The 16,735-nt window shown below is 43.9% G+C and overlaps 1 protein-coding gene across 5 annotated transcripts in view; it reads left to right on the forward strand.

The window, feature by feature from the left end:
- Positions 1-16,735, forward strand: part of DST (dystonin) — a 500,594-nt gene that overhangs the window by 87,752 nt on the left and 396,107 nt on the right. For 2 of the 5 annotated variants that reach the window (XM_060162516.1, XM_060162518.1), the window contains exon 4: positions 6,463-6,670. In XM_060162516.1, the coding sequence (XP_060018499.1) occupies positions 6,463-6,670 (208 nt within the window). Of the gene's footprint in view, positions 1-6,462; positions 6,671-12,820; positions 13,150-16,735 lie in introns of those variants that run through there. The other 3 variants (XM_060162517.1, XM_060162520.1, XM_060162519.1) reach the window with 3 other exon arrangements.

The raw sequence follows: 16,735 nt of genomic DNA on the forward strand, positions 1-16,735 counted from the left end.
ACTAAAACAACAACGCAGCCCCCAAAGTTTTCCTTAGGTCATTTTGTCTTCAAGGGGTTAAACACATTTTCTTACATTTTCCTTAACTCTTTTCTTCTGTGGTAGAGATGGTTTTCCTTGGGATTTCTAAAATCAGATAATGTGCTCTTGCTTTTGGACTTATTTCCAAATAAAAAACTAGTATAGAATAATAGTCTTGGGCCAGATTGCATATTTTTATGCAATATTTAAGAAGTTAGTATTTGTACTTAGCGAATCAACGGAATTTTAAACAAAATTAGATCTTCACTTACTCTAAATTTTGGTGGTTTCTTTGGGTTTATATAAAATGTAAAAAATTATGTGATATTATACTAACTTTGTGTTCACTGGATTGTGTAGTAAGTGGATAACACAGAGGTGCGTTTTAAATATTCTTCCATCTAAAACTGTGATCTGGACAGAAGCAGGCAGATCACCTTGCTCTGGGGTCCCCTTGAAGTCGGTCCCTTGCTTCCTCCAAGTTTCTATGAGGAAATGCTATGGGAAATTACTTAGCTGGGTGCTGTCACCGTGGATGTAGACCCGGGTGATGTGATCTTGTGAGAACAGGCCTAGACTAAGCAACACTTAAAAAAAAAAAAAAAAAAAGACCTTGCTCTGTGTTTCCCCAACCCTTCGTTTTGAAAATATTCAAATTTATAGGAAAGTTGGGAGAGTAGTACAGTGAAGCCTTACTGTTAACCTATTGCCACATGCCAATATAAACACAATTCTCTGTTTTTATTGAAACAACTGAGAACAAGTGCAGACAGCACGAATAAGGATGTGTTCCTACATAACTGAAATACCATTAGCACACCTTAGAAAATTAACAGTAATTTCCCAATATCAGCTGATAAACAGTCCATGATCCAGGTTCAGATTCTCCCCATGGTCCCTTTTCAGCATAAAAAGAAATACAGGCTCCCATCAAGTTTCATAACTTTGTTGTTATGCTTCTGTTTTCTTTTTAAATTTAGAAGAGTCCCTGCTTTGGGGGTGTGTATGTTTTGTGACATTGACCTTTTTCCTTTTTGGAAGAGACCAGGATAATTATCTTGTAGAATGACCCCCAATCTGGATTTGTCTAATTGATTCTTCATAGACTTTTTATTTTTACTTTTTGGTTAAATTTTTGGAACTATGCTTACAGAAATGTGCATAAATCTCAGGTATGCAGGTTTGTGAAATACCACGTTCCAGCCTCTGGGATTCTGGGAGCCTTATCTGGAAGCCTCCCAAGACCTTATCTCTGCACTTGTTTCTTGCAGCTTGGGGCAGAGGCAACTTCCTGGCACTTTCCTCTGGTTCATGGTACTGAGGCTGGGCAGCTTCCAGGGTAGGCAGCTCCATTGTACTAGTCTCAGATCCCCCACCGGGGTTTCAGTTAGAGGAGTTATTGTTTAGTTCCCCTTCTAAAAATGTCACATTATGTAATTATCCTGGCTTTAGGAGATTTGGGTTGTTTTTATACCACGTGAATGAATTGGCAATTAGGAAAGTCATTTTAAAGCTTTCGGTGATCTAATTCAATTGTTCAAACTGCCTTAATAAGTAGGTTGTAATAAGACACAATGCTTGGGTTTTTAGTTTCTCACAACCTAGTGTTTTTTTGTTTGTTTGTTTTTGGTTGTAGAGATCCAGTATCAGGCCAGAGGTATTTCACAGTCCTTTATTTAAAAAAAAATAAAAATAAAAAGCCAAATATTAAAAACATGATGACCTGGGCCAACTTTGTCTTTACTATCCTAATTACCTTTCTCCTCTTCTGAATACTCCACATTGTTTCTCTTTTTTTTCCATTTTCAACACACACGCCAAATGGGGTTGACAGTTCATGGTTGTAAATTGGGGGCTTAACCCGGGGCAGTGAATTCCATAAAATCACATGCAAAGTTTGTGTGTATTTGCTGATGGGCTTTGATCTGAAGAGAGGTTTCCCTAGATTTCATCAACTTTTCAGAGGTGTCTGTGAGCCTCAAATAGTTAAAAACACTGGCTTAAATAATTATTTCCTCCTACAACCTTTGATATTTTCTCTGACCCTTGACGTAGTATCTTCTTCTTCTTAGTAATCTTTTTGTGTACTATTTGTTTTGGATTAAAAAATTATAAGGAATACAACTAAATTCATTCATAGTATTAGTCTTCACCCAGAAATAACTGCTGTTTACACATTGGTAGATAGTTACCTATCTACCTATCATGTATCTACCTATTCATCTATAAATCATCTTACTGTCTGTCTACACACACACACACACACACACACACACACACACACACACACACAAACACACAGATATTTTTTAAAGGAATCATTCTATATGAACCCTTCCCACTTTGCTAAATGAAGATCAATAACATTTTTGTTTAATTGCTGCAGGGTAGTCCATTGTATGGATATACTGTCATTTATTTAACCAATCTTCTATCATGGACATAGATATTTATATTTTAATAGGAATCAAACCTTAAGCAACAGGAGTAGAGGAAGAGACAGGAGGAACTCGGGGTTTTTCTGGTCCCAAGAGCCCACTTCCTTTGTCTTACCTTCCAAGCCCCACATCAAAGGTTAGGCTCTGGACTTTGGGTCAGAGAATATGTTTGCTTTTTCCATAAGAAAGGAGAACTGTACTTTCACACTCATTCCTCTAACCCCCAAAGGTAGAGACGTGAATTGGCAAGTCATTTGAAATCAATAAAGAATAGTTTTAGAGGGTCAATTGACTTCAAAGCAGCTTCATTTTAATCCATTCTCAGAGAAAATAATCTGAAAAAGAATCCTCAAACTAACACAACATTGTAAATCAATTATACTTCAATAAAAAAAGAATTAACAACAAAAAAGAAACAAAAAAAAATCGGCTATCTGATCAGCCAGTTTGCCTGATACTAGGAAAGAACAAGTTAGTGACAGAATTTACAGCATCCCACCTGGAATGCTTATTTTATGAACTCTACTTTATTCATTGATATGAATGCCACCGACATAACAGTGAATGAAAATTTATTAAGATTCCAAATATAATTTCCCCAAATTTGAAGACAGAAACCACAGACAACCTTTCATTCACTGAAGTAAGCTCATTTACTGAATCACACACTTGTAGCCTAAAAGACTAAATTCAGTAGCCCTTAAAAGGTGGCCAATTTAGTCTCTACCTCATTGGCTGCTAAAGAGCCAACTTCAAACAAACACTACCGAAAAAAAAAAGAAACTTCAAATTAAATAAAGCAACCAAATAAGCCTAAAAAAAAAAGAAATTTCTATACCGAAGAGTGCATATGTCTAAAAATTCAAGTGAATTAAAAGGTAATTCTCAGAATACAAAACATAAATGATAAAAAAAAATCGATCCTCACTTTCCAAGGTTCAAATGGGCCTAATTTTGTATAGTTTACCTTATATTTAAAAAGTCTTCATGAAAATTATTGTGGGGAAAAATTGAATACTTTAATGGTTAAAATGCTCGAGTCATGTAGCCAGGGGAGAGACTTTGTTGTGTATAAGTCAGCGTGCTTTTCCTCTGTCTGCGTGTGTCCGTATTTCCCTGTGCCATGTTGTTGAAAGAGGTATTGCCGATTGTCTTGTCTTCCTTTCTCTCTTATCCATTTACCAAGGACAGGTCCAGATTAGAGGCTGCACCATTCAACACCCTTGGGTACAGGGTAGTAACTGTTCCCATCTGGCTATGTGTGATGAGTGGTGTTTATGTCATGGCATAAATCACATTTTGCTGTTCCATCAGCTGAGATGCTAACCATTAAAAAAATTTACTCTGTCTACAAAAATCAGTAACCAGGGATTTTTGTATGGGGGCAGTCCTTTAACAGTTATTCCCCAAGTCTGTCTGTAAAGATAAACAATCAAATTACTATCCTCACTGAAAGAGTATAGGAAACAACAAGAAATACAAGCTCACAGATAAAAGATGACCTTTCATAAGGACAGGTAGGAAGCCATTTTAAGGAAGACAGAAGGCAACCAAGGAAACCCAATACCCTTTTGAAAAAGTCTTTAAGAATGTCATCCTTTTTCACCAATCCAGCCAGCAACACAGCCTCAGAGAGCTCAAGATGAATTTTCAGAAAAGCATGGAAAATAAAGTAGGTTGATAGCATCCTGTGACTGACTTAATGCTCCTCACAACTCTCTGTGGACTCCAGCGAATACAGAAAATCAATTTTATTTATTTGCATAGTACATGATTGCCACTAGGAAAACACACAAAATCTAAATAAGTTAATAATTAACCAAGGTGATGACATTTCATGTAAAGTAAAATGGAAGACTGCTTTTTTGGGGAAAGAATAAAGCTAAAGGTAAATCTTAGACACTTTACAGGAAATAGTATGTGTACTTTTAAAATGATGGTGTTGGGTTCCTTAAAAAACTAAAAATAGAACTACCATATGACCAGCAATCCCACTACTGGGCATATACCCTGAGAAAACCATAATTCAAAAGGACACATGTCCCCCAGTGTTCATTGCAGCACTATTTACAATAGCCAGGACATGGAAACAACCTAAATTTCCAACGATAGATGAATGGATAAAGAAGATGTGGTACATATATACAATGGGATATTACTCAGCCATAAAAAGGAACAGAATTGGGTCATTTGTAGAGATGTGGAGGGACCTAGAGTCTGCCATACAGAGTGAAGTAAGCCAGAAAGAGAAAAACAAATATCGTATATTAAGACATATATGTGGAATGTAGAAAAATGGTACAGATGAACCTATTTGTAGGGCAGGAATAGAGACATAGACGTAGAGAATGGACATGTGGACACGGGGTGGAAGGGAAGGGTGGAGTGAATTGGGAGATTAGGTTTGGCATAAATACACTACCATGTGTAAAATAGATAGCTAGTGGGAACCTGCTGTGTAGCACAGGGAGCTCAGCTTGGTACTCTGTGATGACCTAGATGGGTGGGATGGAGGGGTGGGAGGGAGGTCCAAGAGGGAGGGGATATAGGTATTCATTTCATTTCATTGTAAAATTTCATTGATTCATTTCATTGTACAGCGGAAACTAACACAACATTGCAGAGCAATTTTACTCCAAAAAAAAAAAAAAAGACCAAAAAAAAATGATGGTGTTGGCCAGTAGAAGTGAATAAGGACTGTCATGCCTGAATAGATGGAGGCGAGGTCCTGATTCACTTCTGGTTTATTCCACACGCCTTGGGATGTTGTCACACAGCCTGTTTTTGCTGTGTCACCACGGCTTTTGTGAGCAGCCCAGGGTTTCTACTCTGATGGGAGCACACCACTGATTCCTGCCTGCCACCGGCTTCGTAGGAGTCTGAGGCTGCAAGTTCCATTTCAGGAATTCGAGTTACACCAGTTTTGCATCTTGAGCCTCAGCAAAGTTCTAAATGGGGAAGTGAAGATTTCCCTTGGATGCTTTATCTTGTTTAGAACTCTGTTCACAGCACAGATAGTCAGCATCCTCGTTTCCATGGTAAGCTGGTGGCTCCCTGAATCATCACAAACTTAACTCAACCAAGGAGGAAGAGATAACATCTGGTGCCTTTTCCCTGTGGGGAAGACAGACCCTTTAATGCGAGATACGCCCTGCAGACCGGCTCCTGTTCCTGGAAGGGAGACTGAGGTCAGGCCAAGCATGTGGGTCAAAGCCTCACGTTTCTCATTTCACTGTGTAATGACCAGGGGCGGAGGGGAGCTGCTGCATCATTCTCATTTCCGTCACTGGCAGCTGTTACTTTGCTAGTAGTTTAAATGATCTCAAGAACTCTAAGCTGAGTTCAGATGTTTGTTTATTGGCACTGCCTTTGGCTTCTGAAAACAGTCTTTTGTGTCCTCCCGGTCTTCAGAAAAGGCTCTTCTCAGAATCAGCCCTTCCTCCCTCCTTGCTCTCTTCTGGGAGCCAGCATCAAGCTCAGGAAGAAAATTAACTAAAGGGGACGAGGGGCTCAAACCTGGTTAGAGGGGAGACTCCGACTGGAAACGGAAAGGAATTGGGACTCAGCATCCTGCGTTTGTGCTTTGTTTTTGCAACTTGGAGTGAGTTGCGTTAATGAATTAAGCAGCAGGCTAGTAATGGAAAATATCGGTCCTGGCCTGGTGGGGGAGCCAAATACTATAGGTTTGTAACAGGAAGGCTGTGGATTCTGGCTTCATTGTTGGGCCAGTCATTTGTGAGCTGGTGGCCGGACCGCAGGCCACACACTTGGGTGCAAATCTTCCATGAACCGGAGCTGCCCGGGGCGTGTGGCCGGTGTCGGAGCCGTGGCCCAGGGAAGATGGTGAGCCTTGGGTGTCGGTTCTGGTGTGGGTCCCCCGTCCGCGCTGAAGATGATGCAGGATGCCGGACTCCGTTTGGGGGCAGGGAGGGGGCTGCTGAGATGGACGAGCCGATGTGAGTGTTTTGCTGTTGATGCTTTTTTTCTGTGTCATCCCCTGTAGAGTTCCGGGAACGCGTCCTACCGCTGCTCGATGTCTTCCTCTGCGGATTTTTCCGATGAAGATGATTTCAGCCAGAAATCTGGCTCTGCATCTCCAGCTCCTGGAGATACCTTACCCTGGAATTTGCCTAAACATGAGAGATCGAAAAGAAAGATCCACGGGGGCTCGGTGCTGGACCCTGCGGAGAGGGCAGTGCTTAGGATAGCAGGTAAGAGCAAGTGGGGGCGGGGGCAGGGGATAGAGGGAGGTGCGAGGAGAGTTGCGGAAATTCACCCATGGAGTCCCCGGGGGCCCTGTCTGGCTGGGAGCTGATGCGTTGGGCAGAGATTGCGCTCTAGGTGGAGAAGGAGGATGACCATGTTTACTTTCTGTCCTGATTTATCAAAAGAGCGATTGGCCCTGCCTGCTGGTGACTAAGCTGTTTGGCCCTGTCTTCTAGTTGGAGGAATCGATACCTTTGAAACCAAGGGGATATTTACAGGCATCTGCATTGAAGTTTCCTATTTATGTGCAGTCGCCACCGTGCCAATCTGAAAGTATTAACTCAGTGATTCCCGGTGTGTTTGCTGGAAGCTTCGTTTCCATGTTTGCATGGGAGCTCTGAGCGACCACATTTAACGGGGGTTAGGGGGGGTAGATTCCTGGGTTCTGGTACCCAGAATTGCGGAGGGTATTTTAGCAACCTGGATGCGGTTTTGTGTGTGTGTGTGTGTGTGTGTGTGTGTGTGTGTTTAAGTGTAGCATCTCTGTCAGCATCATGTGTTTGTAGCAGCTTCTGCCCCTGGTGCTCTTGAGGGTTTAGCCATCATGCATCCCTGATTAATTAATACCTGGGAGGGGCCAGTGTTTCTGTTACCCAGGGTTCCCTTGCACTGCCTTTAGGTCCCAGAAGTGATGGCTTGTTTTACTTGGCTGAAAGCTGAGCCTGCTGTGGAAATCTATCCCCCCGCCTGCAGTGCCTGTGTGGTTTGTGTGTATGTGAGCTGTGCTTTCTGGGGTGGTTGTTCCTCAATTTTTTTTTTCTCAGAAATGGTAATGGGGTAGATTGGGGTGTGCCTTCGGGAGCTCTCTTGCAAAGGCCAAAGGCCAGGTGTTTATTGGAGTTGGTTTCTGCAGTGGATCGGGCCTCTCTCCCCTCCCCCACTCTCTCCCCCAGGCCCCTTCCCACTCAGTTTCTTTTGCCTCCCACCATCATGCAAAGTTGGTACTTGTACTCCTTCGGGGGTGGGGGTGGGGGCTGGAGGGGACTAGCTCAGGTCCCAGCCATCATGGTGGCTGAGTCCCCCTAGTGTCCCCCAGTGGGATTTTCTGATTACGGGAAAAACAAACAGGGCCCAGCCAGCCATTCTCTAGTCCAGGTTTCTGGGGCAACAGCTTTGAGCTTCTTCTGGCTTCTGTTGTGAGATGCTGGCTGGTCTCACCCAGGCCTTCAAAGAGGAGGATGGAGGGGGAGAATGGGGTGGAGGGAGGATGGAGACAGCTTGGGAGCCAAGTGAGAGTGGGCAGGGGTGGCCTGGGAGAGGTGCAGAGCTGGGCGAGTACCAAAAAGTGTTTGGCCACCGAGGCCTGATTCCTTGCCCTGTCAAGATACCGCCAAGGGAGTGGAGGAGACAGTGCCAGAACCAGGGTACCAGATATTTGGCTCAGCAGGAAGGGAAGATGGGTGAAAGGCGGGGGCGTGAGAAATTGCTGGGGCTTTGTAGAAAGCCTGGGATGCCTGTCCTTTGCGTTTTTACGGAAGGTACAAGATCCTTCTGTCTTGAGAGTTTTGATAAAGGTGGCAGAGACAGGTATTTTGCTTTTGGTAGTGAAGGAAGGTTTATGAGAGAAGGAAGGGCATATGTTTGTCAGGGGGAATGAGGTTATATAAACTAACAGACAGGAAGTCAGGAGAGGCTGGTGGTAGTAGTGGTCGGTGTACACTGACGGTAGGGAAGGAATGGAGGACCTGGGGGTTCTGCTGGGTGCAGTGGACAAGCGGGTGCTGGGGTCAGTAGACTGTAGGCTCTGGGAGGGCAGGGGCCATGTCTTACTCGTTGTAAAAGGTTTACTATGAAGTTACTGGTAGTTGGTGCACTGGAGACCTCTGAGTTACATACTTTTAAGATTATATCAATTCTTCAAAAATATAACAAAAGAAAATAAAACAACAAACAGAATACGCAGCCCTAGTATGGACATGTACTACTTACTGTGTTTAAAATAAATATTAGTAAATTAGCTGTTGCCACACAAGTCATAATCATTTCATCACTGGCCCCAGCATAGGCTCAGGGGCCAGTCTGCAAATATGTTTCATTGTCATGTGGCTAAACTGTGAAATCCAGATAGATTTTGTATTAAATTTGCCACAGATCATCCAGTGTGAGGATAAAGGAACAGGGCATCTGAGGGCATTTGGTGCAGTGGGTAGTTGGAAACATACCATTCAGATTTCAACTTCTCAGGCATTTTCACACTTGGCCTGAAACTCGGCTGATCGGTGAAGTTCATCCCTAGTAGGAGACGGGGCAAGGGTCAGAAATGGTGTGTGGATGTCCATCCATCATGTTCGTTATTTAGTAATAAAGGAATTGAAAGTCTCATATTTTTATTTGTTTTTAAGGTCATAAAAATAAAATAGAATGAAAATGTCTAGAGTCAAAAAGACCATATGGTCAGGGGGAATCCCTTAAGTCATTCACATTTGATACATATTTATTAAGCCTCTGGAATAAAATGAAGATAAGCACACAGTTCTGCCTTGAAAGAAATTCTAGTCTAACATGACCATGGATGTGCTGTGAGACAGTTACAACACGGGTGAGAGATTAGCTGTAATGGCTGTGAGTACCTGTATTATTTGAGGGGAGATTTAACTAGCTTGATGGACTAGAGTGAAAGGGAAGGCCACTACCGAGGGATGGAGCTACAGGAACACAGCAGGGAGATGGGTTCAAATGGAAACTGCAAGTCATCTGTGTAGCTAAAGCCTGGGATTTGTAGGGAAGAGCAGAAACTGTAAGGGTGCTTTCGGGCAATTCCAAGGAGATTGGACTATTTATGCTGTAACTGGTGGGGAATCACCTGAAGATTTTTAAGCAGTGCAATGACATAATCAGATGTACATTTCTGAAAGTCTTTTTGGTGATGGTGTCACATGTCTGATACTTATATTTTTAAAAGTGCTTTTGCATTTATTGTAGTATCTTCATTTTAAAATCTGAGACTATAATATATGCCCTTCTGATCTCTCAGGGTCAAGGTGAGAATGACATGGTAAGAAAGGGGCTTTGTACCCACTGTAAATGCCTTTAACATTATCGTAAGACAGATCTGCTATTCTTACTCGCGGGATACTGTAAGTTGGGGTTTTCAGTCTTGAAGTGCCTGTAAAGGTACATGGTTTGTTAGTGACAGTGTTATTATTATTATTATTTTTTGCGGTACGCGGGCCTCTCACTGCTGTGGCATCTTGCGTTGCGGAGCACAGGCTCCGGACGCGCAGGCTCAGCGGCCATGGCTCACGGGCCTAGCCGCTCCGCAGCATGTGGGATCTTCCTGGACCAGGGCACGAACCCGTGTCCCCTGCATCGGCAGGCGGACTCTCAACCACTGTGCCACCAGGGAAGCCCAGTGACAGTGTTATTTTAAAGTATGGATGTTGGACCCATGTGAATTCTTTGAAGGTAGAATGTAAGGACCTTGGCAGAGTCAGACTTTGGACTTTAATTCTTCCTCTATCATGAACCAGTTGTGTTTTCTTGGACAACTTACTGAACATTTCTCAGCTTCATTTTCTCTATCAAAAGATCATGGCTGTGGCGATTAAAGTAGTAAATGCAAAACATTTTGCAGATTCCCTGGCACATGGAAAATGCTCTGTAAATGACAGCTGACTGATGGCTGGATGCTCTCATAAGCACCTAATATGTTATTTCATTTAGGTTTCCCAACAATTTTATGAAGTAGGTACTATTATTTTCTCCATTTTTCAGTCCAGAAATCTGCTGAGAGAGGAGAGATTCTTCCCAAGGTCATAGGAAGTGGTTGAGCTAGGATCTGAATTCAGGCCGTCTTGACTCCAGAGGCCAAGCTCTTAACTGCTCTGCTTTTGCTGCTTCCCTATGGAATACACTATTATTATTAGCAGATTGATCCTTTATTATCTTTCCAAGAATGCATGGGGTAAAGGCTGTTTTTACCAACAACCCCAAATGCTGCTTGTTCATTTTGACTGGTTCCTTCAACAGACAGTTAAAATCACTGCAGTGTGCACTGATTGTATTCACAAAACTGGGTGCTACTGGGTGTCAATTTCTGATGAAGGATCAGACTATGCCCTTAATGACCTTACTCACTGTGAGGGAGACAAGACAGTTTTGAGAGATCTCCATTTGTATATATGTGGTCTGTATATGGGATGACTCTTAGGGATCGAATTGCTAACCCTTTCATTTCCAGAAGGTGTCCCATATGATATCTGTTTGTTACTTCATGAACTAATGTATACATAAATACATGCCAAGTTGCAAGAAAACTCTAGTGATCCTAAAGGCTTAGTGGATCAAACTCAGATCAGTGGTCAGGACAGAAAAGAGAAGTGTGGTCTTGCTCTGTTTGGAGTAACAAAAATAGGCCAATTACTGATGAGAAGTAAAGCTTTCCAATTCTAATTCAAGTAAGTTTTATCAAGAGTATACAGCTTTCCAAGAGTACTCATTCCCATCTAACAATTCATGGAAAATGATCCAGATTCACATCACTGAAAAAGAAAAAAGAATCATCAAGGACAAAAAGTCAGTACTTATGAAAGAAGAAATAGGAAGGGGAGATGTGGGCAGAGGTGAAGTTGTCATAAATCAGAGAGTCAACAATGAGATGGTTCATCTAATAATCATAACAACAACAACAGCTAACACTTATAAAGTTATCATAAAGTTGAGCTATCACAACTTTATGATATGATGATATATGATGAACTTTATTTTATTTTTTATTTTTATTTTTTTTTTGCGGCACGCGGGCCTCTCATGGTTGTGGCCTCTCCCGCTGCGGAGCACAGGCTCTGGACGCGCAGGCCCAGCGGCCATGGCTCACGGGCCTAGCCGCTCTGCGGCATGTGGGATCTTCCCGGACCGGGGCACTAACCCGTGTCCACTGCATCGGCAGGCGGACTCTCAACCACTGTGCCACCAGGGAAGCCCATGATGAACTTTATGATATGATTATCCTGATGAAGACAGGATAAGTAACTTGGCCACGTCACATAGTCAGGAGCCAGGATTCCTTCCAAGGCCGGCTGACTTCTGTCAGTCCTCTTAAACACACCTGTTTACATGTCTGGGTACCAACCGGTTTCTCCAGTGGACTCTTAAACTCACCACTTTAGTATATGATACATGCCAAAGCGAAGGGAATTGGACCCATTTTACTCACATTCAGTGGAGACCAGTGCTATGTGGGGTGAATAATGGTAGGGAGAAGGAGGGAGGTGGCAACGTGAGACGGGTGCTGTGTATCGACTCGGGCTGTGGCCGCGGCAGATGCGCGGGCCGGCTCTGGGGGGCGGAAGGGAGGGACCGCCGGCTGGTCCCCGGGCCGCGGGGCGGCGGGCGCGCAGGCGCAGGCGTCTCCAGGCTGTCAGGACCCCCGCCCGCCCCCAGATGCGCCTGGGGCGGGGACCCCCGGCTCTCCCCACCGCGCTGTCCCAGCGACCTGGTCCTTCTGTGACAGCGGCCGGATCGAAGAGTATTTCCCACTCTTCTCCCGGGAGCCCCGCGGGGGCTGCGCGCGCGGGTGGCGCGATCCGCGGCTTTGTTTCCCAGGCACCTGTTGTGGGTCCCAAATAGAAACCTCGCCCTTGGGACCCGGGCCGGCCAGCCAGCGTCCAGGGTGGGCGGGCTTGGCCGCGCGGTGGACCGGTGGGCGGGCCGGAGAGGGGCCCGGGCGCCGCGGCGCTGCCTGCGGGAGGGGCCGGGCGGCGCGGGCCGGAGCCGAGCCAGCCGGGGCGCTGACCGCCGCCTCGCCCCCTCCTTTCCGCCCTCCCTCCTCTCTCCCCCGCTGTGCCCTCCCTTCCTCTCCCCGGGGCGCGGGCGAGTGTCTGCGGCGCGGCGGCCAGGAAATGCCGCAGATGCGCCGCGCAGCATCCCGGGCGGAGGCAGCGCGCGCGTCCTCCCGGCTCCGAGCAGGCGCCCAGCGCAGAGCCAGGGTGGCGGCCGCCTCGGCCTCCGAGGGTCCCGGCTCCCGCAGCCCTCCGCCTGTCCCCGCCGGGTCCCGGGCTCCTCAGCGCGGCGTGGCGCTGCAGGTCGCCGCCCCCGGGCTCGCCGAGATTGGCCGCTGCTGAAACCTGAGAGGACTGTGGCTCCTGCGGGCCGGGCGGCCCCGCACCCGCGGCCCGCCAGGGGACCTGGGCGTCTCCCCGGCCGGCTCTGGCTCTGCTCCCCCGGGTCTGCGTCCCCGGCTCTGCGCCCCCAGCTCTGCGCCCCGGCGCTCTCCCCCAGCCTGCTCTCCTTCCGCGTTTCCATTACCAAGGCTGCATCTTGCTGACTGCGATCCTGTCCGGGGTTCGAGCGGGAGAGGGGAATTGGCCAGTCGTCGCTTAGGTAAACTTGGGCATGGCGGGGTACCTATCCCCAGCCGCTTACCTGTACGTGGAGGAGCAGGAGTACCTCCAGGCCTACGAGGATGTCCTGGAGAGATACAAAGGTATGTGGTTCCCCGCGCCCGGGCCGCGGGGCTTGGCAGGGACCAGAGGGGTGACCGTCGCCTTTGCTTAACCCGAGCCACCACTGCTTGGGCACAAGTAAACAGGTGTCTGGACCAGGTGTCTTGGGAATGGACCAGGTCTTTTTGGGATGGAATTCCGTACCCCAGCGCAGGGAGGGTGATGGGGTGGGCGACGGCCCGTAGACGCCCTAGGACGAGCAGTACAGTGCGGGGGAGGGGTTTGGTTTCCAAGAAGCACGTTGCGTTTTCTCTCCCCTGCAAAATCTTTTAAGCACTACGCATCATCATAATTCTTCCTGGGAGGGTGGAGACCGATTAATTCTCCATAGGATTACTAAGGCATTGCTGCTCTTGCTTGGTATGGCGTATTGGTTAACCCTATCAAAAAGGTCCTTGGCTTCTTAAATAAATGGACTGTTTCACCACCGAGAGCATCACCAAATCATTTTTCTTAAAATGATTCTATATGAAAAAAGTTTATGGTTTGTGACTATATATCTATTCTTACATATGATAAAGATTACTTGATAGTGTGATGCATGAAAGACTTTCGTCAGTGAGTCTGTGGTAAATTTAAACGTAAAGGAGTATATTTTGAGATATTTTTCTGCCTATCCTTTATGTTGGGGAAATTCTACGATAAATAGTATTGATATTTTAGTATCATGTTTATTTTGACTTTATAGTTAAATGTGACGTTAGATAAAGAGCATCTTCTCATCTTAAAGGGTATTTTTGTCTCTGGAAATTATTTTTCACTGTGTCCAGACGGTCTCTTAACTGTGGCTTCTAAGCGCTCCACACCCAGGGGTAGCTCCCAGAGCCTTAATATATTCATGGTGAATAGTGGCCTATTTCATCGGTTGCATTCAAGTGGTTTTGCATCTTTTGAATATTTGCTGTCGTCTTAAGAAACTCAATTTCTGTAAATTGAATGGGGATTGTATGGTTAAAAATGCATGTATCACTAGTTTTCTATCTGTAAAAAATAGAAATATAGAATCACGAACTGGATAATTAAATTCCAAATCCCCCCAGAGCTCATAATCTACCCATGAATATATTTCATCTCCTTCTAGAACATGTTTTATTATTGACATTCCTTTAATCCATGTAGAATTCTGTAAACAGCACAATCAGAATTCCTTTGTGCCAAGACTCTATTGTGTATGACACTACCACTGAGCAAGTGCAATGATATTTTAGGCTAAAGCACATTTCTAGCATCTGTGTGTGTGTTCATGTGCAATACACTCATGTTTACATCTGTCCTCCCATTTAAAAATAAGGTTCTTAATAAGTTGTTCCAGAACCTTAAAAATGAGAAATATTGCAATATACTAATAAACCTCATGGAAGATGTACACCTATGCTCTTTAAGGTCAGAAAGAAAAATGTCTGAAAGTTTGAAAGTATGTACCTTTTTTACTTTTGAAAAAAATGATAGCTGTATGAATTTTTGTCCCATCAAGTTTTACCTCTGACACGTGGGTGATTGCAGGTGACTCGGAAAACAGACATAACTGAGGTGATTTGACTTGCCTTGAGGAAGTGGATGTTATTTAAAAGATGGTTTTTATTTGCGTTTGGAACTAAAGGGAAATTGAAGACCTGGAGGCCATTGCAGTCGTCACTACACTTCATTTTAATTATAACCTAATGATCAGTATTGCACTTACATGTACACTTTTTCAAACATATAGTCCCGAATTTCACCGAAAAAGTGAAGGTCGTTTCCTTCGTTTTCTTTGTGGTTTTAAAATGCTTAGGTCATCAATTTGTCCCCGACTTTATAGATGTTCTGTGTTTCATCTGGTCTTGGAAAGGAGAGTAAGAGTATTGGCCAGCGTATTACGTGGAAAGCTAGAGACCTGGAAAACTCATTGTTTCCGGATGTGTTTTGAAGCCGGTTATGATTTCCCATCAGTATCCAATTCGATGACTTCATTACAGAGCTTATTATCCCGATGACTTGCTGTGGGGGCTGATCTAATCAGAAAAGAATTGTAGGCTTTGAATAGGGAGTGTCAGTTCACTCAACTCTCAAAGTACAGTTGTTGCATTTTCTAAAATCATGCATTGTTCAAAACATTTTCCATTCCCATTTGAACGTAAGAGAGCTTATTTTGATTTTCATTTCTGCCCGAGTTCCTTGGTTCCAGGATGACTTTGCATTTGGCTGGAGTGTTATCAGGTTGCCAAGTGATCATATGCCCCAGCTGTTGAATGTGTAAGTGGTGGGGTCAGCTGTAACAAATTCAGAATCTGTGACAGAAACGTAGAATTACAATAACCTATAATGTTAGCAGTTATGACTGTTAGGTTTAGAAGTTGAGAGTTTAGTCTTCAGATGGCTTTGGAAGGACTTCAGACCTATCCTTCTGGAGCAAAACAAGAATAGCGGCAAGTGAGCGAGCCCTAATTATTTATGGTGTGGTCTATTCTTGGGTCTTACTTTGGTCCTTTACTTCTGAGTGAAAATAGGCAACTGTTTGCTGAATTAGAATAACACAGAAAGAGCTGTTTGCTGCAGAGAAGGGTGCAGTGTCCTGATTCATATTCCAATCCCTTTGCTTATAAAATATATTCATCGCCAGGATATTCAGGGCATCTGATTAAAAAAAAATCTCATTACTTCAGCAGATTACCACAGTCAGGGTGAATAAAGGCATTTACTTTCGAATAAAACATATTTCTTTGTTATTGTTTATGCTAGAAATTGCCCGTGTCAGTGGCTTTCTTTAATATCTATAGTGAATTATGCAGTTTATTTACCATGTAAATAGAAAACATTTTTAGTAGGTTAGCACAAAAGATGCAGAACATCCCTCTTGTCTTTCCTGTCAGTATAAGGAAACTAACCTACATACTGTTATTATAATTATTATATATTATTATATTATCAATATTAACTAGATGTCACTCTAATCTATGAAGTTCTGCTGTTTGAGTCTATCATTGGAAGATTTTCTTCCCTCAACACATTGTTACTTTTTAAAATTGATACTAAGTGTGAAAATGAGATCATTAATGTGAACCCAATAAATTTTATTCTATACATTTTAGACTTAACGGACAAGGAAGGTAAATTATTTTGGTCCAAGAAAATGGATATTTTTCCATTGACCTGGAAATTAATCAGTTATCCCCAGACAGCTATAAAAAGGGTTTCATTATTATTCTCTATGAAAGCTGAGTGGCAGATTTCTTACTTATCTATATCTATATCTATCTATCTATCTGTCTATCTATATATCACTAAAAAACCCTCTTCGATTAAAAAAAGGCAAAATGTTCTGCTTCTCATGAAAATGTTGAGGAATTGCTAAAGCAATTGCTAAAGTCCCTTCTCTCATTAGAGCCGTGTGATTCTGCTTATGCCCATGGTGACAAAATGAACTGAGAACTACTCACAGCCAGTAGTTTTCATTTTCACTTCAGTTTTACGTCCTTACGTAGATATGTGACTGGTCAAAATCCTGTCTTTTACTGTGTAAATTAACTCTGGTGCCGGTTGAATTGAAGCTGGAGTGTAAAGGTTTCTTTACTTTGCTTCCTTCATACA

The sequence above is a fragment of the Lagenorhynchus albirostris genome, chromosome 10, assembly GCF_949774975.1.
Source record: "Lagenorhynchus albirostris chromosome 10, mLagAlb1.1, whole genome shotgun sequence".
NCBI classification, from domain to species: domain Eukaryota; kingdom Metazoa; phylum Chordata; class Mammalia; order Artiodactyla; family Delphinidae; genus Lagenorhynchus; species Lagenorhynchus albirostris.